Source organism: Thunnus thynnus, chromosome 9, assembly GCF_963924715.1.
Source record: "Thunnus thynnus chromosome 9, fThuThy2.1, whole genome shotgun sequence".
Classification (NCBI taxonomy): domain Eukaryota; kingdom Metazoa; phylum Chordata; class Actinopteri; order Scombriformes; family Scombridae; genus Thunnus; species Thunnus thynnus.
This window is the reverse complement of record NC_089525.1, coordinates 13,736,962-13,760,491: the sequence shown is the minus strand read 5'-3', so window position 1 is coordinate 13,760,491 and position 23,530 is coordinate 13,736,962. Positions and strand designations below refer to the sequence as shown.

Here is a 23,530-nt window from a genome sequence, read left to right as displayed (position 1 = left end):
AGTGTTCATGCGGGTGTATAGGCAACAATTTGAAATGACACATGTGCCCTGTTTGTACGGTCGCTGGTCTGTCTGTCTGTCTGTCTGTCTGTCTATCCGCACTTCAAAGGCATTTATGTATCAGATACACGGACCGGTCAAGGTTTCTTGGGGGTGCAGACAAGGTCAACAACATGTGCTATGACTACCAACCAGCCCCCTGCGGCTCCAGACTGCATCTGTTGCATTCCTCACAAAACAGAACAAAACATGGTCACCCCGTTTGTTTTGCATGAAAACACATCAGTGTCTACATCGGGGGGGGGGGGGGGGGGGGGCTTTAAATGCAAAGGTTGGGATACGTTAATGTGATTTACAATTCTATGACTGTACCACCTTTTGCCGCCATCTGTCACAGTGCTAGGAGCTCTAACTGCATTTCTAACTCAATAGGCCGCATTCCTCCCCCATGCACTTTCTATCAGCCCCCTGTACCAGGATCTTTCCTTTGTAAGCACCCCCACACTCACGTATCTTCTTAATCTCCTTTACCTACTCGTTGTTTACCCCCCTGTCTGCCCCTTGCTCTCATTACTGCACAGACATCTCGTTGTTTTCTGCATCTGTCTCCCTCCCACATTCATCTCTCTCTCTCTGTTCTATTTATTTCACTCTCACAGTCTGACTCTCTGCCCCTGTGTGTTAAACTGGAGCATGGAAACAGATTCCCTTAAGTACCTGCGCTGGAATCTCCTCTGCAATGATAACTCCAGACCCTTTCCATACAGAACTGGGAAAACAGTCAACTCAAACTCACATTTTCAGAGGGGAAAAGAAAAAACAAGCCATTAAAATATTTTTGCAACCTTTGAAATGTAAATTATTGTCATTGATGGGGTAACCTCTTTACTCAAGACGTTCGTCAGAATATTTATGAGCATGTAATCTTGGAAAGCATTCATTTGTGTATGATTCAAATGCTCATAAATTACTGTAAGCACCCGTAGCAGGAGACAGATGAGCTGTTGTCACCCAGATTTTCTTAATGCCACATTACTGCTCTGCCAGACCTCGCCTCTTTGCATGATCTGGCTCTGATAGAGTGGCGCACATCTGGTACCAGAGTTTCTGGTGCTGACACTTGAGTTAACCTCTGTCCTCTCACCAACCGGTGCCATGTCCCCAGGTGAGTTTGGTGTTCACAACATGGCAGGACACATCAATTCAAAGACAGGTAGAAGAGACAATTTGCTGACTAAATGCCACCTGGATTCTTCATTATTGCCTTTCATAGAGTAGGCAATAGGTCTTTAAAGTTTATGTATGCTTAAATAGTTCCACATCATTAATTGACAGAGCGACTGACTGATATATAGAGGTCATTCTGTGTGTGTTTATAGGCACAGTGGTGTGCAGTTTGTGAAGATGATTGACAGACACCCATGGCAGAAGAAGACCGATTTGGTCTCAAGTGAACCTGACGTGGTTGCGTCAGTAGGACTGGATCATCAGAACTCAATGAGGCCTTCCACTGTCTACCTCAGCCTATTCCCTGCTGCACAATCAATGAGTAATCTGTTTTCTGAGGCAGTATGGGAAAAGGGAATGTTCACATATTTGCGATCTGGTTATTGCTGTTATATGTTCTCACTGGTGGTTCTGTCTGGATTGAGTTTGAAGCAAGCAACAGTGAAAAAAGTTTTCTTCACATACTGAAAATGATAACATGCAGCAAAACATCCTTAGGGTGGGGGGTGGAGGGAGGTGAGGAGGGGGTTGTACTCATCAGTACATTTTCCTTGTGTGTGGTATTGTGCATGTTGTGACTGTGTCTGTGTTTTGTGGAAAGAGCGCAGCGCCACAGATAAGCATCCTTAGGGAACACTAGAGGCTGGCGTACAATACAAGGCAAACAGCATCTAAACCTGTGAGATGATAGACTTTCAAGCTGCCCTCCGCGTCCAGTGCAGCACTCTGTTTGTATCTCGCCAGTGGCACTTAACAACCACTTTCTTTTCATTCAGCCAAATAACACATATTGATACAACCAATCGTATTCATGGAAAAGTCAAGCTGAAGTGATGAAAATGAGTTTAAGTGAGAGGATTGCCTTTTGTTCCGACTATCTCCTAGGAGAAAAGGGTTATCACCAGATCACATTTTCCATAAGGTATTTTCAGTGGCAAAGAGGTAGTTAAGTTTGAACAGAGCACGAGCAGTGAGTCACTTTTCAAAAGGGCCCTTAAAAGCGACAAAGCCACTAAAATTGTCCTTTGATGTTCTGCTCCAAATATTATCATGTGGTTAGACACGATGTATTACTTGATCACTTAGCAAAGTGCAATTAATCTGTTTGATAACAAGCGCCGAGATCAAGAACAATGATACTGATGAAATACATCATCAGTTTATATCCTGTCTGCATCGAGACAATGAAAAGAGTTCCATTTATGTATTCACGGCTGCATGTGATAGAGAAATCGCCCACAAGTGCATGACACGCACACGGTGTAATGAAACGCCTTTATTAAAACGCATATTGCCCTCCTCGTGGCAATTTCCATGATTGTTGAAGACACACAGGTCTCCACCCTTGAGCAGATTTATTTTCACACATGCTGGGTGAGGTGTCTGCAATTCCTCCCCACCCTGTCATTGTTTGTTCTGCTGTTAAGTGTGAATATGAGCAGAGGCCAGGCAGAAATATAGCCTTGTTTAAGGCCTTCTCTTGCTCCACTGAGTACCGTTTGCTGATGTCACACTAACCCAACAGCTTTCCAGACGTCTGAAGTCCGCCGTGTCCCTCAGTGTGGTGAGAACCAGCCTTTGAGATTCTGCAGTTGTTCTCAGAGAGTTCTCCCTGATTCCAACATGACATATCCATGCATGCATAATGCACCAAACACATTTCTTAACTGTTTTCAGGGCAATGCATTGGTGTTAATAGGTTAATGGTAGAATGCATTAAATCTTTTTCTGTGTTGTGTTAAGCTGAATTGCAAATGACGTGTGTGACCATGTTCTGTGAAGTCATAGCTATGTTTTCTTGTACTGGTCTGTCTCTCTAATTACTCCTGTGCTCATGTCTGATTTTTTGCACACATACCTTTTGTCTAAATGAAGTAATGTGGGCAACTCAGAACAGCGGCTCTTTGATCACCTGGATGTACACCAATGACAATATGTTAAGATGAATGCAGACTTTCCAATATGTGCTCCATATTGACTTGAAACGGATGCACACATGATGAATTCCCCGCGTCCAGACGTTGAAGCATGCAGAGAATGAAATGGAAATCCTATCAAACCCAATAGTACATCTTCTTGCTGTGTTGCACAAAAAAAAAATGGAGACAGACATATAGTCTGCAAACACACAAAACAAATAATACCTCCATTCCTCTTCCTCACGCACATACACACACATAAAGCCCTGTTGCTCCAACACACACACCTCCCAAATGAATCACCCTCCCAAGTGCTTAGCATCATCAGCATTCCCTGAATCAGCCGTGACTGCAGAGCACAACTGCATGACATGAGAGTCTCAGGGGTCAAATGAAATGCACACTCTAAGTGCCACTTCATCTTCAAGGCATAACAGTGAGCAGCAGCTCAAGAGCAAACTCAAATAACACCAGATTGTGTCGGCCATTGTGCTTCTCTCGCCGGTTAATGAGCCTGCATGGCGGTACATTGTAAACCTCAGTCCTTTCGCACTTTTCTGCGGACACGCATGACTTCTCCCCAAACGGGCTCTCCTCCAGCCCCTACTGTCTGTTTATGTAGACTACCACCAGGGCGGCATGGAATGCACCTTCAACACGCTCCGCTCACACACATCCCTGAGACGAGGAGTCTGCCTCAACCTGCTGATATGAGCTGTTTGTGTTTTACTTTTACACGGGGGTAAATGTTTTGATTCAAAGGCCGTTACTATTTTGCTAGTCACAATAGCTTTGTAGTGGAGGGGTTTGCTGCCGTGCTGATGGATGGACGGCCGCTCCCTGCCTCCAGTGAGCGGTTGAATGAGAGAGGAGCTGTCATCACCCGGCTGCCGACACTGTTGCCTAAAGAGAGTGGAAGGCAGAGGGGGGGGAGGTTAAGGAGGTGGTGGGGAGGAAGAGAGCAGAAATTGGATGAAGGGCCAGCAATGGACAATGTGTTGAAGTGGGAGAAAATGTCAAGGAAAGGAGTAGGCCTAAAAGAAAGAGAAGAGAGAACATGTGTGATGGAAGAGGAGGTCAGGAGGTCAATATTGGGTGCAGCTCACCTCACACCCCTATCCCAGAAGGCTTCAGCACTGCAGAAAGGGAGTCTGTATTACGTAAAAGGGGAGAGCAGGTGGTACTGTGAAGCACACAAAAGCCTCGCTACGCAGCCTGTGATCAACAGTCCTGCTGGGCTGTTAGAGTTCACGGTTAAATGCTCCAGTGACTCTGGGGTCCCATGACACGATGAAAAGTTTCACAGCATTCAGTAATGGGGAGACTATTACACTGGTTGCTATGCATTGTGTTGGACGGCCGCGTCAGAGGATGACGGCATCTCATAAATCTTCAGAACAAAAGGAGTAAACGAATGAAGCAGCATCTCTCCGAAGACATGGAGGAGGAATTAATGGGGTATAGCCTATTAAAGATGAGAGTCGCGCACTCATAAACACAGATTAGCGCTGATCTGCTCCTTCAGTGACATCAACTGTGTGTCGGTCTTCCCGGCATAAGACGTGTTTGTTTCTGTGGGGCTTTCTTTTTTTTGTTGTCTTACCAAGATCACTGTGAGCTATAAAAATACAAGTCTCTGTTCAAACATGTCTAATTACTACTCTAATTGGACACCTTGATGTTCACACACCGTTATAAAGCCTAAAATCTAATTTGATGCAGATATCAAAAACCTGTGGGATGAACACTGCTAATGAGTTCACATTAAACTAGCATTGAACTATAAGCATATGTTCAAATTCCTTCAGATTCCTTAAAGAACAATCAGTAAAAGGTGTGTTGTAGCAAACTGCTCTGATCATGTCTGCAAGGCTGCAATTCACTGATTTAAGAACAGTCTCACAGTGCCTCCCATTGGTGACTCCTGCAAAGTGCATGTGTTTGCACAATGTGATTTTTTTTTTTTTTGCCCCAGAATGTGTTGAAGTTAATTTAAAGTGAACACAGAAACAAACCAAGGTAATAAAAAGGTGCTTAAATCTAAGCAGTTTGAGTGAGTATAGAATATTTTTATAATGTCCAAACTGATTCTGGGTTTGTTGCATCTATGATCCTGCAGCCTACAGCAAGTCATCAGTAATTGTGCAATACTGAAAATGTTTTATTATCAAATTCACTTTCATGTTTATCATGTCTTTAAAAGAAGAGTGACAGAAGTGTGGAGTGGGACCACAAACCCGCTCCCCTGACCCCACAGTGAGACAAACAGCTTGACTACAGTTTCTACTGTATGTTTCCAGAGTTATGTCACCTCTAAAAGTTTGTGGATTGCCCCTTTTATGGGGATGAGGACAGTGAAGATTGAAGGAGTCTGGAGGAGAACTTGAAAGATGATGAAAGATGCTTGAAGTAAATTTTAAACAGAGCCACTGCAGTTCTGCACCTCAAATGAACTGAAAACAAAGTGGCACTGAGAAGAAAACAACACAGCAGACTGTTCTTCAGTATGAAATAGTACATCTTCTTAATCCTTACTTGAGCATTATTTACTGCAGCATTTAGGGGAAGCAGCAGCAAGACAGGGGAGCCAGACAGGACCAACAAAGTAGTGAAAAGGCTGGCTATCATGGGGCTGAACCCAACACCCTGGGAAGAGTAACACACAACCTTTTCTTTTACCTCCTCTGTGATGAGACGATACATGAAGAACCTTCAGTTTCCTGCTCATACCTCGAGGGTGGAGCCATTGTGCAAGTATCAATCACAACTTCCTGTACTTTCTGACCAAACAGCCTCACACTAAAGCTACCAGGGGGAGCTAAAGCAACTACCTACAGTGCTTATACAAGCTTAACATGGCAGTATATGACAGTGCCTGCACAATTATATGAGGCACCTTGTCATCTATCAATGTGAAAAAGAGAAAAAAAGTTATGGTGGGTGTATGCTGCATATATATTTTAAATGCTCCCACATATTCCTATATTGATGTTGGACTTTTTTATAATGCAAACCCTTACTGGAATCCAGGTTATTCACATAATATAAATGTTTTGTACTGGTTTTGTCAGGTGTGTATGCAGTACTCATTTTCTCTTCTCTTATTTTAATATTTTCCTCAAATGTATCCTGTTACTGTTTGTTACTGCAATGCACACAGTTACCCCACAGTATCATTCAAGTTTAATCTAACCCACTCATATCTAAGAGTTCAGTTGGCTAGTTGTGTAAATCAGGGAGGGCAGTGATGAAAGTGACTCAGCGCAAAGTTATCACACTAAACTCAAATAAGAAACAACCCAAGATGATGTAATACACTGAGCATTTAGAGGAGAGGGTGAACACTATTCTTTATGTTAAAAGCAAGAGATCTGCAGCAGAAATCAGGGCTTATATTCAAAGAATGCTGATCCAATTGTGCTCTTGGCAGGACAAAACATTTGAGTGATTTCGTGTTTGTGTGTGTGTGTGTGTGTGCGCGCGCGCACGTGCGTGTGTGTGTGTGTGTGTGTGTGTGTGTGTGTGGCCTGCAGATATTTTGACAGAAATCCAGCTGGTTGTGTAACCTACCAACCATCTCTCTCCCCTAATTTCCCATTAGTTCTCTACTGTGAGCAAAAATGCCTCAAAACTTCCTTGTCCTGTACATGAGAAAAATGTCTGCCTGGTAATACTCGAAGTCTTGGTGATAGTGGATAGAGCCAGACAGAAAATATTGGACAGTTTTTATCTTATTACAGATGCATTAGTATAGACTAATATGTTATAAATTTGCAGTACAAAAATGCCAACATATGTTTGTGTGAATTTAGAAGCAGTGTTGCTGTTACATAGTTTGTCCACCAGAGAGCATAGTCCAGCTCAGTACACATCTTCTTCAATAACTGATAAACAATCAAATTCTTCAACATTTATTAAAACCAAATATTTGGAGATGTATGTTTTAACACTTAGATTTCATTGTCGGTCTTAAAAATCAAGTGCACCTAGTGGAATTATTAACTATTCTGTTAGTTCATGAACAGGGGAGAAAGTGGTGAGACTTGTCATGCTTTTGTAATACTTCTGACATGCTCACAATAACTGACATGCTCAGCTCACAAATGCTGACATGCTGATGTTAAGTGGGTACAATGTTTACAATGTTCATCATCTTAGTTTAGCATGTTAGTGTGCTAACATGCTAACTAATTAGTACAAAACACAGCAAAAAATGTAGCAGAGGCTGGTGAGAACAGGAACATCATTAGTTTTGTATGTATTTGGTTATGATCAGAGAATCACCAAAGTGGTAACAATTCATTTTGAGGGAGGCATGAATTACCAAACTCTATGGGAATCAGTCCAATAGTTTTTGAAACATTTCACTCATTCCACATGCCAACCTCATGGTGTGTAAAACTGAGGGGATCAACAAAGTCAGTAGGATTCATCATCTGAGAGCCATGAATGTCTGTCCAACATTTCACGGCATCCAACCAATAGTCTTGTTGTTGAGATATTTAAGTATGGACCAACAGACAACATCCCCATCCCTAGAGCTATGCCACTAGCATAGCTAAAAATGTAAGTAAGCTTTGTGGAAAAAAGGGTCTTCCAAATGAATGTATTGTAGTGAGAAAGAAATGAGCACATATACAAATACAGTCCGTAGGACTTTACATGGAAGAGCTCCCAACATCTTTTCTGTTTATAAAGAAAGTAATACCAGAGTGAATCTAGCAAACTTAAATGTTTATAAATTTGGGATGTATTTTTTCCCCTGTATGCTAATGCCATAGAGTGGAATAAACTGCCCCCTAGCTGTAATTAATCATGTCAAGGTAAAAGTGAAACACTGGCTGAAGGCATTCCTGCACAGGATGCAGATAATTATGTTTCTGATGTCTTTTAAAACTGGATTTTTGTGTGCTTTCTTTTGTTAATACCCTATACCTTGCTTGCTTCTTGAAAAATTGTTTTTCTCCTTATAAATGCTGTCATAGACCAAACTGAAATTTCAGACTGATTTTATGCAGTAGCTGTGGCTTCTTTTCAATTCTGCCTCGTATATTCTTATATTCTTAATAAACATACCTTAGTAAATATATTATTATTATTAATATTATTATTATTATATTTTATTATCATTATCACTAGCTGTAGTCAGGACTTATCACAGGCTCCTATTATGGTTAACTAAGGAAGTGCGGTGAATCGCTCCCCGATGACATCGATGGATAACTCGCAGGAATAGTAGTAGAGCACAGATAAGACCAGAGGTTAGATGGAATATGGCTCTCTCCAGAGGTTTGAGATGCTGTCAGCGGGTTTTCTCCTGGATACCCGTGCTTATAATAACCTCCGTGGTGCTGTGGTCATACTACGCCTACGTATTTCAGCTATGTCTTTGTAAGTATGAGTATTTGTTGTGATTTCGACCGGTTAAACTGTAGACCGCAGATTGTCACACAGCAGTGTTGACAGAGATAACGTTACAGCTAGCAAAACCAGGCGGAAGTGGTTTAAGGGTGTTAGCGTTTATTTCGTTAACACATTTAGCTTTTAAAAAGAGGCACGTAGTCTATGTTTTATTTCAACTCAGGTGTCAGGGTATTCATACAAAGACTGGCTAGTGACTAATCTCTCTTGTAGTGTTAGCCGGTGTTGTGTCGAAGTCTGTTACCCCCTCAAATAATGTTCCCCTGCTGTCAAAATTGTGTTTTCCGTAGCACCACTTCCGCGGTTGGGTTTAGGACTTATGGTTAGATTAGACGTAGTAGAGCTAACTGGTTGGGGTTTATGTAAACTTGGGGTCTGGTAAAACACCCCAGAAGACCACTGGTTGGGTTTAGGGATAAAGTTAGGTGCAGTTAAAGGTAAGGGGAAATATGCATCGACGGGGGAACAGACTTCACCATAACACCTGTTAATGTTGTTCCTTTTAAATAGTCAAACCAGTGTTAGTAGAAACATTTAACTACTTTATTGTAAGTCCCTGGTGTCCAGTCTGTATTTTAAATATGCCTTATTCTTGTTTCTACAGTTACACTCACCAACACATTGGAAAAAGGTGAATTAACCACTCATTTTTATTTGCTACAAGCATTGTGCTGCTAGACAAAGTAAGTTCATTTCATTAATCGTTGTGACTTTGTGTTTGTAGTGGCCTATCTACTGGTGTTTCATGTTTGCTTTGTGATGTTCTCCTGGACCTACTGGAAGTCCATCTTTACCCCTCCTTCATCACCATGCAAAAAGGTATCCTGAGCATAATGTTATTGATTTATCGGACCATATATTGAGTCTGCAGTGTGTAAAAAATCAGGTGTTGATCATAACATGTTTTTTTTTTTTTGCCTTAGTTTCAGCTGTCATACTCAGACAAGCAAAGATACGAGATGGAAGAGAGGCCAGATGCTCAGAAACAAATCCTGGTTGAGATTGCGAAGAAACTGCCCATCTTCACTCGAGCTCAGTCTGGAGGTGAACTATCTTAACTTTGACACTGAAGTCAAGTCAAGTCAGTTTTATTTATATAGCACTCTGCATACACAATGGTAGTTCAAGGTGCTTAACATCAGCATAAAAGCAATTGATCAACAGGATAAAATTATTTTAATGCAAAGTTTAAAAATACAACAATTAACAAAAACAATCAACAAAAAATAGAAGGAAACCCAAAAAACAATAAAAAGTTGAAAAACAGTTGCCACACACACTCAGGCTGGTTATAAGCTTGAGAAAGCAGAAAGGTTTCAAATCTCATTTTAAATGTGGAAACAGTAGTGACTGATTTCAGATCATCTGATGGTTTGTGAAAGGACATCATCTTGCGCATAATCCGTGTGTGTTGTAAACAAGTAGGCAGGAGCAATTAGCTTTGTGCGCTCCTGAGCATCCCCATCCAGGGTAATAAGCCAGTGTATCTCTTTCATTAGTGTTGATTGCTGAGACTAAGTTCTGGGCTGCAGGAAGTAAGCGAAGGGTAAGCTCAGCTCAAATGTCGTTCATTCACCTGGCCATCCTCTTGTCTCTAGCTATCAGGTTCTGCGACCGCTGCCAGGTACTGAAGCCTGACCGCTGTCACCACTGCTCAGTTTGTGAAACGTAAGTCACTCTTTCCTCCCCAATCCATTCATCTAGAGAGATTGCTCTAGGGAAGGAGATATTTGTTGGCCAGGGACTGGTCTGATAATTAGAAGGTGTCACTTTGTTGGTTCACTATCTCATAGAAAGAATCAGAGCAGTGGTTTAATTTATACAAAAAGGAATCAGCAGACTGCTGTCAGAATGAATTAAAAGTTGGACTGGAGGACAAGACAAATTACAATAAGAGTTTGATGATGTGAGTTATATTATCAAGATTGTAATACATAAGAAACACTGTCCAGCTGATTTGTAGACACTAATGTTTTGTAAGGGCATGTATAATCAAATCAGTGACCGAAGTTTAAAGTTTTTTCTTTTTAAGGTGTGTTTTGAAGATGGATCACCACTGTCCCTGGTAAGTTTTAACCTTGTCTGTATTTCCCTTTGAGAAGGAATTTATGTATAAATAAAATTTTCTGACATCATAATTTATTTTTCTTTCAGGGTGAACAACTGTGTTGGCTTTTCCAACTACAAGTTTTTCCTGCTTTTCCTCTCCTATTCCATGCTGTACTGTGTATTCATCGCATCCACAGTCTTTCAGTATTTCCTCAAATTCTGGGTGGTAAGTGTCTTTAGTCCAGATGGTCACTCATGCTCAACATCTTAAAATGCAGTCATAGAGCAGATTTGAGTTGTAGTCAGCAGTATCGGTATTCCACAAGAACAGAGGACCTGTCATGAGTTACACATTGTTTTTTCACTGTCACTGCTTTTTTTTGCACTTTATTACAATATCTATCACATCTGTTATATTTCTGATTCATATTTTGATCTTCTTTAAAGTACTGTCTATATACTGTTATCACATGTAGATACATAATGGAAATTATTCAAGTATCAATATACACGTAATTCTAACACCCATAGACAATCATGTACCTTTAGCAGCAATATCCACCTGAATTACACTAATGTATAGTGTACTATAGCATATTAACATTATTGAACAGTGTATACTCAGCAAATAGTATATTACAGTTAAGGTTATATCTCTACTTTCTATTCTATTTGTAGTTATTCTGTCTGTCTGTCTTTCTTTCAAGTCCACCATTTTGCTCAAGTTTCTAGCTCTCCTGTTTCTCTCTCTCAGGGAGACTTGCCAAATGGGCCCGCAAAGTTCCATGTCCTCTTCCTCATGTTTGTGGCACTCATGTTCTTCGTCAGTCTCATGTTCCTCTTTGGTTACCACTGTTGGTTGGTGGCCAAAAACAGATCCACTTTAGGTAAGTCTTTCTGCATTTACCTGTATTTACTTTTATAAAACTGCTCAATTGGTGGAAGAATGGACAAAAACTGAATTTCTATGTGTTATAAATTGTGGTCCTTTGTAAAAAATATAAATGTGGAAAATTACAAAAACATATTCTGACCTACAGTTGTTTGTTCCTTTTCCAGAGGCCTTCTCAGCTCCAGTTTTTGTCAGTGGACCAGACAGAAATGGCTTCAATGTTGGCATACGCAGAAACCTGCGTCAGGTATTTGGAGAGGATCGGAGACTGTGGTTCATCCCTGTCTTCACAAGGTGAGCTTACTTTCAAGACGGCAAGCGAGGATCATAATTTGCTTGATGTTTCTACTCAATTTTCAGTGATGCTTGACGTTTGTAATGCACCTGTGCACTTTAATTTTAGACTTTGCTTTATAAAAGACATTTGGTTTGCAGAAGAATTTTGCAACAGAGAATAAAAACATTCTAAGTGCACAAACTAAATGATATACATAGAACATGAACAGCTCATAGGAAGCGATAGGGAGCTGGTGACTGGATAAATTTGACTGTAGGTGCATAATACAAAGTTCTTCTACATGTAGCAGAACTGGAGCTAATTAACAAAATGTAGAACGAGGGATTGGATTAAGACTGGGTTCTTTAACTAGCCTCCATCTTCTTTTGTGCAATGTACATGTCAGCCAAGGGAATGGTCACTACTTCCCCTTGAAGAATCGCAGTGAATCCCAGAATCCCTTATTAGCTAATGAGGAGATGTGGGAGGAGTCAGATGACGGCTCTGAGGAAGGAAGCTTGGGTGAGTCACTTTAATTTTGTCATATGCTTATTTCTACATGCTCTCCGCAGTTCCAAGAATACAAAGTTCATTTCAACATCTTAAAGTTGAAATCAGTGACTTTTACATTGAGTGCGCATATACAGTATTATGATAGGCAGCGTCAGCACTGTCACACAGGATAGGTGCGGGATGACATTTCTTAGTAGCAGTCTGAAAAGTGTCAAACCACAGTAAATGTGCTGGTTTCAGTGTTTAACCACAAAAATAAATAAACTATAGCTATACAAAAAAATGAGTCGCTTAAAAGGTTTAACTGAGGGAGACTGGTGCCACCAGAAAAAGAGATCTTCTCTTCCACAGACACTTTGATTATACTGTATTTCCAAGTAAATGCCTTGCCTGAGTATCCAGATGTTGCCAACATTTTAAAGTTTTTTAAATTATACCATAAGTAGCAATTGTGGCTTTGAAAGAGTTTGTAATTCAGCACTATGTAATAGTAAATTTGAAACTGCTTTTAATTACATTAAAACTGAATTGTGATAAAGTAATTTAAAACAATTACATGCAGTAAAAGTCTCCTGAGCTGCTTAATGTCCCACTGTAACCATCATAATCTGCATTACCAAACCAAAATAGTTATGTCAATGCACTTTTCTTCACATAACACGGTGACATTATTGTTTACCACTGATCTTGATGCACTAAAAAATAACATCAGTGTAATTTTAGTTTTTCTTGTCTAAATCCATTAATCTGCCATATTTAGAAACAACTATTGGCCATCCTATTAGCTTTAGCCTTACCTTACCTCCCAGGCTTTGTTGTCTCCCAGTGTTTTAAAAATCCATTACTGACAGCTTGCAGAGTCATACAACATGATTATGTATTGCTGTTTGTCAAATATGACCTCATCATGCATTTAATTACTTTGCTGCAAAGTTAACTGTCCTCTCAAGCTTGACATGAATTTTCTGCCCTAATAAAGGTTTCTAGATCACACTGCCTGTCAGTCTATCATAGAAATGAAAACAAATAGTGTTAAATGACTACACGGGTCCTATAAATGTACCGTTTTTAAATATTCTTCTGAAAGGTATTTTTATAAATTGTCAAGATGAATTCTGATTTTAGTCACTTGCAACATCAAGTGTTTGCAAAATATTTTTCAAAGTCTCAGTAGCACTTGATTCTCACTTGATTTCACCATTTCTAATAACAGAAGAATTTTCTGGAACCTGAAAATACAATAAATGCAATAAATCTGGATTCATATTTAGACCCCAAATTTTCCATAACTCAGTTTTCCATAAACATAGAGGACACACACCTAAAAATGACAAAACAAAACAGTATCTAGTGTAGAAAGTCAAAAAGCACCCAATTTAAACAGCTAGGAAGAGGACACACTGTCACCTTGGAGGGAAAAAGTTCATTGAACAACAGTAATCACACCAAGCAACTGCGCATGAGAATGTGCTCAAATTCAGTAATCTGCAGGCACCAATCTCACCCCTCATTTAGTGTTGTGATGCTGTGTTTGGGTTTGCACCACAACATTCTGCTACCACCTGGTGGTCATATGCATCACACTGTAACCACTGTGTGAGCTGAATCAGTTACAACCAAGATGCGGAAAACTTAAAAATGTCTCTTTTTTTTTTTTTTTTTTCATTTCAGTTGAGGACCACGACCCTTCTGTTACCATAGAGATGGAGGAATAGTAATTTAATGTAAGGACAATTCACACTGGTACAGAAGATGTAGATTTCTATCGCACACACTGTGTTTCAAGAGGCAAATGCATTCCAAATCTCGTGGATGTTCAGACACTCCGAAAGAATTGTGAAGAGGGCCAAACGTGTGGATGAAACCTGCATTTGGACTGTCATTGCCGCTCTTACCCTGGTGTTTTACATAACAATGATAAAGAGAAGAACTGGATGGACAACCAGCAGCATCACGTCATCCCCCCTCATGGATAGATGAACGACAGTATCGTTTGTTTTGGGGGAAAGAAACCCTGAAAACCTGTCAAATATCAGCTCACATATGTACAAGACAACAAACCATGGGTGTTACGTTTCTCTCTGGTTGTTCATCTCAAGGCGTTGGCCTCTATTAATTACTGTAAATTGGGAAGCTTCTATCTGGCACTGTACTGTTTTTATATGCCTCTGTTCCAGTGTTGGGCTGTGAGTTTACAGTGTGTACAGTGTTGCACCTTAGAGCCTGGTCTGTGCTGGGTGGCATCTAATTTGACCTCACACTCATATTACTCCGGAGGTCTATTGTAGCGATTCAGTTGACTGGCCTGATCAGTTAGGGTCTTGCAGCATATTATCATATTTTATTTTATTTCCTCGACAAAGCATATTAGAATACCTGACTTAACCTGCGCCTTACATATCTATTTATATATTCCTGTGTTTTTGGGAATCCATTTTCTCAAAGAATGTATCCAGCACCCTGCTTCCGAGTGCCAACATTTTAGGCGGCACACAAGAGAACCTATCATACGCTTTAATAGATATTTTTCAGCATTACTACGTATGTCTGATCAGACTGGTGACAGTAATAAAAACAAAACTAGCTTCAGTTCACAGCTACAGCTTATATTTTTTTGAGAAATCATGCTGAAATCTCACCCAGATTATGTAGAGCTGAGTAAACATAATGTACATCTTTTTTTTCTTTTTTGGAATCATATCCTGAATCTACTGGATATCATGTCATGAATGCTGTTTTAAAAAAAAAATGCAGTGATCCGTTTGATAAGTCTGGGATGTGCATACGAAACATACTGTGATAGACATTTTTTTTTTACTAAATACTTGTCACAATCTTGTTTCTTACCATATCAGCCATCCCAGATATAATAATAGTTCTGTGTGGATGCAAGGAGGCAGGGGAGTGAAGTGAAAATAGCTTTCGTTATAGGCACAAAATAATATATAGAGGAGGACACGTGTTCTTCTTTGTCTATGTTTAGTTTTTGATCTTTTTAACCATGCAGTTAACTGTACGCATTTATAATGACTGATCCTCATCCACTGGTTGGTGGAGGTCAGTGGTCTTCTGCAATATGATCTATTTGTTTTTCTACCTGTGTTTATGTATTTTGAAATTTTTAATACCAATGAAACAGATTCTCCTCAGTGGGACTGTTCATGGTTTGTATGTTTGTGTATTTACTTATTAGATGTCCGCCGGTACACTTTGTTGAAAACCTTTTCTTTAACCCGTCTGTTCAGTTCCAGGGCGATTTAAGCCTTTATGGTGTTTGATCTTGACACTTTTACTTGCTTTATCAGATCTCATTTTCTATGTTGGCTCAGCCAAATCAAATGCTGCTCTTGTCTGAGAAATACTTCAAGTCATCTATTGATTAAAGTTGTATGTTGTTTTTATGTGAGGTATGATTCACAGTGTTTGAAATCATTAGGAAAGATGTCGATGTTGAGTGTTTCATGTTGTCTTGTGTCTATTTATTGTTAAGATTTTCTGCTTTTTTCCTGTGTATTGAGTTTACTGATTCATAACTGCTGCAGGCAGTGTCTGTATATTTTGTTCCATCAAGTGACACTTAAACTAAGTATTGAAGTAACATGCATTTATCAAATACTTGGACATTTGTAACAAGATGACAAATGATACCCAGTATTTTACATGACAAGTTTGCAGACAGGAGTTCAGTATCACTAGAGAGCAAATGTGGTCCCTTCTTAAAATGTCTTTGGAGTATGTGACTGTGGCGCTTCCCCTTTTCAGTACCTCTGAACCACCAAAAATACTGATACTGTTTCATTTGCTGTTCTGTCTGTTAACAAATATAAATCTTTATTGATCCATCAGTTGTAACATGCAAAATAAAATGATCCAACTTGAACTCTTGACATGACTCAGCATTGTTTTGTTTCTATAGCATGAGTATACACAGCAAAAAAAAAGGGAAATAAAATAAATACAGTCGATCAGATTAATCATTTTAGGTCAGTTTAGGAGATATCGTAGTATTTGGCACAACAAGGAGAACATGAGATACATTTAAATAAACCAGACAAAATATACTTGAAACAATTTACAGATCATGTTCCTCAGGTTGTCCTTGGTTTAGTCGGTGCCAAAGTACCTCTGTCCGAAATGTGTTGGAGCCACTGGATGAACCTCTGTGGTCAAGATGGTGATATCTGGGAACTCCTGGATTATAGATTTGGCCCCTAGGAGAAAAGAGAAAAGACGTTAGATATCTCATTCTTTTCTCAACTTTATTCAACCATAAAGTCTCTTTAGATACATTCTGACTGCATTCGACATCAGTCTCTATTTACTTTTGTCGTGCATTATATTTACTGTCCACCATTTTATTTGAGTGTCTGAATTCTGAGTGTTAAATTCATCTATTAGTGCTTTCAAATATTCCACAATGGAACGAATCCTGTCTATGGCATGTTCACTACTTTCTGCTTACACTTCCACAGTGCAATGCCGAAGTGATTTCAGACACAGCCCATTTCTTTTGCAAGAGAGACAACATTCACAAATATGCATGATAAAATAGGAATAAAAGGAGACTATTTACACAGTTACATTTTTCAGAAAATATTTTGGATGTGACCAAATAATGGAAACGGGGAGATGAAGGATAAAAAGGATAAAGTCTACGCAGTAGTAGTGTAATCCCATGTATGCATGTACCATGTCACCATATTGGATGAAGTTTTTAAAATTATCCTAATGCGTTACTGCTTTTGTTAGAAATGAGTAAAATTAACAGTTAAAAGAGAGAAACAGCAGCTTAGGAAATTTTTGGTAATAAGTCCTTCAGATTTTGATACTTTTTTGGACATTTTGGTCTGATGGTGTCACTCCTAGAGAGAACATTTCTAAACATCCTCCTCTGGGAACCATTAATATCCGCAGCAAATGTCACCAAAATCTGGCTATTAGATGTCCTTGATGGACGGAAAGATACACCAACCATCTAAATGACATCACCACACTCAGGCCCTGATACTAGTGGTGCAAAAACCAAAAACCTACTTACAGTTAATGGAAAAAAACTGTTAAAAGGATGAATTCCTCAAATTACCCCATAATTTCAAATATTATCTTTAAACCTTCAAAATCTACCTGTATTTTGCAAGATAAACCTAATAAACAATTTCTGGTCTAGTTTTAAATGCTGGGCAGCTTTGTTCGCTAGTTTGAAACCATTGTTGATTGAACCTGGGCAACACCGATCATTAGCAGTGTTATTGGATGGCAGTGTGGTTACCAGTCGTATAAAGGCAGTGATACAGCAGGAACAAGAGTAGAGAGGAGAGTGCAGAGGAGATTGGAGGCTAAATGTGTGATGTGGTGGGTAAACAAAAGTAAATTGGTGGTGCAGCGAGCTGGCTGTGGTGGTATACCATGAGGCGTGGAGAAGAGGCTGAGGAGGATAATATGTCTGGGCTGGACTCCGTGCTCTATCAGCACCCTCACTGCCTCAATCACAGTGTTCCCTGTACCTGCAGACACACACAATTTAAGGTTACAAGTTTGGGTCACATTTCACACTTAAAAACATCACTTTTTTTTCTTTTTTTTACAGAAAGACAAATAAGCCAACAACAGAAAGAAACACAGTGTTCATTTAAAACGTGCCTACTCCATTTTTACAATGAATCAGGTTAATAAAGCATCGTGACATAAATTTATAATTTGACTGTTTGCATTATGTTATCATCTCAAAAACGTTCTGAACTGTATGACCACTGATCTGTACATGAGTCTGGGCCACTTGGCAGGCTTTAATGTCTGTGACCTTGTTAGCATGCATCAATGCAACCATATGTTACATCATTCTGACATAATTAAACATACCTTAAACCAGGCTCGCCATCATATATATATATATATATATATATATATATATATATATATATATATTTTATTTATTTATTTATTTTTTAAATTGAGGGCAGAAAAATGCTGAAAGATACTATTTTTGCTGGCCCTCATTATGCTATTCAGCAGCTTGATGGCTATCTCCCAGGCAGTGTATAATTTCCCCCATGAGAGCTATAATTATCAGAACAGTGTGAATGGGCCTGTGTGATGTGGAAATGTAGACTTGGTGGTGAAGGTCAACTCAAGGGAGATCTCTCAAAATGAATAAATACATGAAACTGTTTCTACATTTGCACCAAAATGCACATCTCTTGACATTTATGTGCCTCTGTCGGTTGTAAACTGGAGTCATCAGTAGTATAAACTACAGCACAGCTCAGCCCGCTGTTACTCACTGAGGATGGGGTACATGAGCAGCACTTTCCTCCGGTAAACATCTGGGGGGAACTTGGCATAGTAGACCTTGGCTTTCTGTGTCTCCTCATCACTCTGAATGAGGATTTTGCCGATGCGAATGGAGCGGCAGCAGTCGCGGAGACCTTGCTCCATGGCCTCACCTGTGGAGAGACACACAGAACACAACTGGGATGGAAATGTTGTTCATTTTAAATTCATTTATTGATGATGCTTCCCAATGGCCACAAAAACATCAAGATATTCTCATTATGCCGCATACAGTCAGCAGAGGGGCTGTGATACACTATTACAGTATTTTAGTAGTAGATTTCTTGCAGTGACATCATCATGTCCTCATTTTTTATGAAATACACTTACCGAGCACTTTATTAGGAACACCCCATTAAAATTAATGAGGGGCTATTATTAATAATATTAGGAGCACTTTTCAATGTAATGCAGTCCAGTACACCACCACCACCCACTACGACCTCAATTATAAACATAAAATAGAATTATCACCTTCCTGACAATGTCTGACGGGTGTTCCTAATAAAGTGCTCAGTGAGTCTTTATTACAGTTGCTAACTTGTTTGACTGCTATCCCGTCCAATACCAATATTACTAGAGCACATACTGTATTGTTCCTTTTGACTTCCCTATGGAGTACGTGTGTTATGCTTCTGTAATTCCACAATCTCAACCATCAAAACTAATGATACGCTTTCAATTGCTGTTAACAAATATAAATTCTTTACTGATCCATCAGTAAAACTGTTTCATTGACAAAATGTGTTTAATCTAATAAGACACTGTGTTTTTCACTTTCACTTTGTTTATCTCGCCTCTAGACAGAATGAATAGACTCATAAAAAACCACTACATTACATTAAATTCTATATTTCTCTGAACTGTGTGTGTGCTACTATCTACACAGCCCACCACTCTACAAATATGCACATTACAGTGGACAACTGGATCACAAGTACTGTGAAAAAAAAGTCCACATTTAGAAATTAAAAAAAATGTATCAATACTTGGCACGTATGCTCTCATGATCAAAAGATCCATTTTTACTTCACCTTTACCAAATACACTACCTTCTGTGAAAGAAAATTGAATAGTAGGTTATCATTTTATAAATCTTTTGTATATATGTTACAAATGTTTTCAAACTAAGGAGTCAATGTTTGTTATCAACTGAATGTGATGAAATGTCATTGTCATTTTAAGGGATACATGTTGGTGAAGAAATCCTACTCCTAGGCTAGTTGAACTCTTGAACCTGTTTCTATCTGAGGGTTGCTTGCTGACCTCTGGGGTTAGCTAGAGATATCTGTCTTAAGCCTACTGTTTTAGAGACCATACTTGTTTGTAAGAAGGTGTAATGGTTTGTGGAAGTGTCCATTTAGGGACCAGACTGTTTTTAGCTTTGCTTCTGGAGAGGTATAAAGCTGTCAAGTTTGAGTTCACAATCTTTAGAGAAAGGGCTGGCTTTAGGGAAAGGGCCAGCTGAACAACATGCTTTCTCTCCAAAAATACAAGATGATTGTATTTTTGTTTGTGTTTGGACATTTGTATAATTGTTACTGATGATATGATGGATTGTACAGTGTTTACAACTGCTTCAACAAGTAACAATGTTTAATGCTTTCTTTATGTCTCCGTGTGCCTCTTTCTCGAGAGAAAATTTCCACAACACTTCTCACACTCTGTGCAAGTCAAATGCGATACACATCGGCCACATGAAAGCCCATATAACATCCTGGACTCTCCTCATAGTCATACTAAAAATAGTAGGAAAGGTATAGTAACCTGGATATTTGAGAGCAAATGTAATGAAATTGCTGCTTTTTTTGGGGGGTGCTGACACATCCTGACATGTTGATGCATGTCAACCCACAAGGACAATCTGTCAAGAAGCCACCGCTGTGTGGACTTCCATACAAAACAACAGGCCCAAGTGTTTCGGCTTGCGTCATGCACTGCTGCCGTGTTTCCTTTTAGATGTAGTGTTTGGGCTATACTATGTGTATAACAGATGTATGTTTTACAGTTTCTGCCCAAGCGTTACCGTCATAAAAGGATAACACGGGTTTTGCAATAACAGCGTTAGATTTTGCACATGACAGTGATAACAGTCTCATTAAATCTGAAAGAGAACGTAAGAGTCACTTCGGCTGACTGCGATGCCCTCGGAGAACATGCTGTGCTAAGTACAGAATTGTATCTGTCTCAAATGCCCCGTGTAATATGATTCTATTGTATTACTTAGTATTCAATCAATTTCACTGAGATAAAGAAGTAACTGCTGCTGCTAAAAAAAAAAGTATGATCAAGTGCACACAATAGTCTGACCTGATGAATACCGGCAGAACAGAATGTACAGTACGAGTGCACGGTGGGCACAAATCACATATGCATGGAAGACATAATACATGTCCTTACAAAGGAGAAACTCTCATTTGTTAGGTGAGCTACGGAGGGTTTGACTTACCACTCCTCATAATGCTGACTCCACAGTTGCCTCTTTCAAATTTGACACCTTCATACTTGTACCCTGAAGGAAAAAATGAAGAAGGAACAGTCACAAATGTAGCTGTTCTGAAGAAAATGTAGCTGTTCTGAATGAGTCCACTCAGTCACATATTATATGCTGGACGTAAAACAATGAAGGATGTGAACCCAGCATTTATTTATGCATTAAGGTTATTGGATTTAGTTATTTTTATCCATGGACCAGGAACATCTTACATATTTGAGCTTGGATTATGTGTCCATCCTTAAAAACAGGACCATGAACTTATTCTTATTAATTGTTATTAACTTATTATTGGAAAGAGATTCTCACCTGTTGGTGTGGTCACAGTACACTCTGAGTAGGGGAGCTGATTCAAGCCTTCTTCAACTACTAGTCTGATCTGTTGGTGGAGAAAAAAAAAAAACAGGAAGTAGTTTATAAATGTACACACACACACACACACACACACACTCAGTATGTAGTAGAAAGTCATGATCTTACCAGTCGGTCAGCACAAAACACAAAATCTCCTCTGCTGGTAGTCCTGCAAATATGAATAAAAACATTAGTGATGCGTGATCAGGTAGTTTAGCAAGTACGTTACAGTAGGGATGCATCAAATCCACGTTATCTCTCCCAGTAATGAATACTAAATCAGGTTTCAGTGCTCTTTTTTCATTTTCTGTTGAAAATGTCCGCACCTCCCTGTGTGGAACTGATTGGGATCATTATATATGTGTGAGGTAAGTTGACATGAGGATGAAACAACTGAATAAAGTATAAGTGGAGACGTTCACTTCTTAACAATAGTTCTAAGACAATAACAATAGTGTCTAAGTGAATGTAACCCTGTTTGGTCAGTACAACATAGTATGTTGGCTGTTCTAGTTGCATTATATCCAAATTACTAAGGTTTTTTCCCAAAAGGCCATATAGGGGGAGTTTATATGACCATGAAAAAAATACCATCGGAGATTTTGCTGTACCATTTATACCATGGTTGCTATCCCTTTAATATTACTGTGTGGTTTAAGACATTGTGGACTATGCTGCAAATCTGTTTTATGACAGACATTGCCATCTGGTTACTGTATACAACAGTTTCTAAATTGTATTTCCAGAGAATGTAATATATCATGATATACAGATTATATCACGATATGCAGTTACATATATCATGATAGAAGATTATATACATATTGCCCACTCCCAAGACCATAATAATAATATAATGGTAATTATAATAATAATTAGTTTTGAACAAAACCTGTCATGACGTTGAAAACAAAGTATTGAGTCATAACTATTGTGATGTTTAAGGATGCCCTTAAGACATATTTTAAGATGTACATAAAACATTTAGTTCCACCACCTATAAATATGTAAATACATTTCATTTCAAAAGTTTAATTGTTGGACATAAGATGTTTCCTACTTAACTGTAAAGTCTATTATCAGTGTTTGTGCACTGGATGCTTCAAGTTTTTAATTTACACTTGTGTAAGTTAAATATTGGACCAGGATTGGCTTCAAAACTAGTTGTGTTGTCACAAATCCTGCTCATAGGCCCTTCCTTTACAATGGGATTTTCAATGATCTCAGAGAAACTTTCCACTTTCAGCAGATGAATGTGAAAACAAACTCTGCACACACATCATTCTGCACAGTGAAGCTCAAACATCCAACTGAAGGAACAAGAAGCAAAACACATTTTTGAGTGAAAGGGGGGCTTGAATGTTGAATTGTAATGGCGTGTATATCAAGATAAAAGAGCAGTGACTCACTTGTCCCTGATTATAGTCTGTAATTCACGGATCTGGTCATTCAGAGGAAGCAGCTTAAGCTGAGGTCCCAGTGTTTCTTGGTTTACAGGCTGTGTGGTGGCATCACTTGGCTCAGAGCTGGACAGCACTGCGGGCACGCTGCTGCTGCTGTTGCTGTTTGCAAACCGTACCTGCTTCATGGGTAGCTCCTGGCCATTATTCACATTGTTCAGTTGCTGATTATGACATGGCATCCTGAGTACGAGGTCAAGAGTTCCCTAGCACACCCGTGCTATAGTCAAAAGTTAACGTGGCTTGACAAAGAGGAGCAGCCAGACAACGTGTTTTTCCTTTAGCTTCGGCCGTTGTTTTGAGGTGAAAATTCCCGATTCACGTAGCTACCGCATTAAAAACAACTACTAGGACCACATTCACAAACCTTAAGATACTCACTCGCGTCGTGTTAAAATCAAATTAGCGGCTGATTTCTCCCTTTAATTATAGTGTCAAATAAAAGCCGCTCTCTTGCTAGCTTTGACACTGACAGCTTTTGACGAAGGCCGGATATGTCGTCACCCAGCGTGTTCGCTAACCGCCGTTTTTTTCCTAGGAAGCCAAAGTTATGACCCGCCCTACTCTACCTCTGATTGGCTTATCCTGATGTTC

At 39.3% G+C, this 23,530-nt stretch overlaps 2 protein-coding genes across 2 annotated transcripts; one reads left to right on the top strand and one right to left on the bottom strand.

Annotated features, from left to right (window-relative positions):
• Window positions 1-8,377: 8,377 nt before the first annotated feature.
• On the top strand, window positions 8,378-16,183 carry zdhhc15b (zinc finger DHHC-type palmitoyltransferase 15b). Its single transcript, XM_067598991.1, has 11 exons — window positions 8,378-8,537; window positions 9,172-9,198; window positions 9,292-9,386; window positions 9,491-9,611; window positions 10,166-10,235; window positions 10,600-10,632; window positions 10,722-10,842; window positions 11,371-11,503; window positions 11,676-11,802; window positions 12,192-12,307; window positions 13,970-16,183. Exons 1-11 carry the CDS (start codon window positions 8,420-8,422, stop codon window positions 14,011-14,013), a joined length of 1,005 nt encoding a protein of 334 aa, XP_067455092.1. The 5' UTR covers window positions 8,378-8,419; the 3' UTR covers window positions 14,014-16,183.
• uprt (uracil phosphoribosyltransferase (FUR1) homolog (S. cerevisiae)) lies at window positions 16,092-23,446 on the bottom strand. Its single transcript, XM_067598993.1, has 7 exons — window positions 22,886-23,446; window positions 21,603-21,645; window positions 21,432-21,501; window positions 21,078-21,140; window positions 18,580-18,741; window positions 17,704-17,802; window positions 16,092-16,509 (listed from the first exon to the last, which is right to left on the bottom strand). The coding sequence occupies exons 1-7, from the start codon at window positions 23,116-23,118 to the stop codon at window positions 16,403-16,405; spliced, it is 777 nt and encodes a 258-aa protein (XP_067455094.1). The 5' UTR covers window positions 23,119-23,446; the 3' UTR covers window positions 16,092-16,402.
• Window positions 23,447-23,530: the final 84 nt, after the last annotated feature.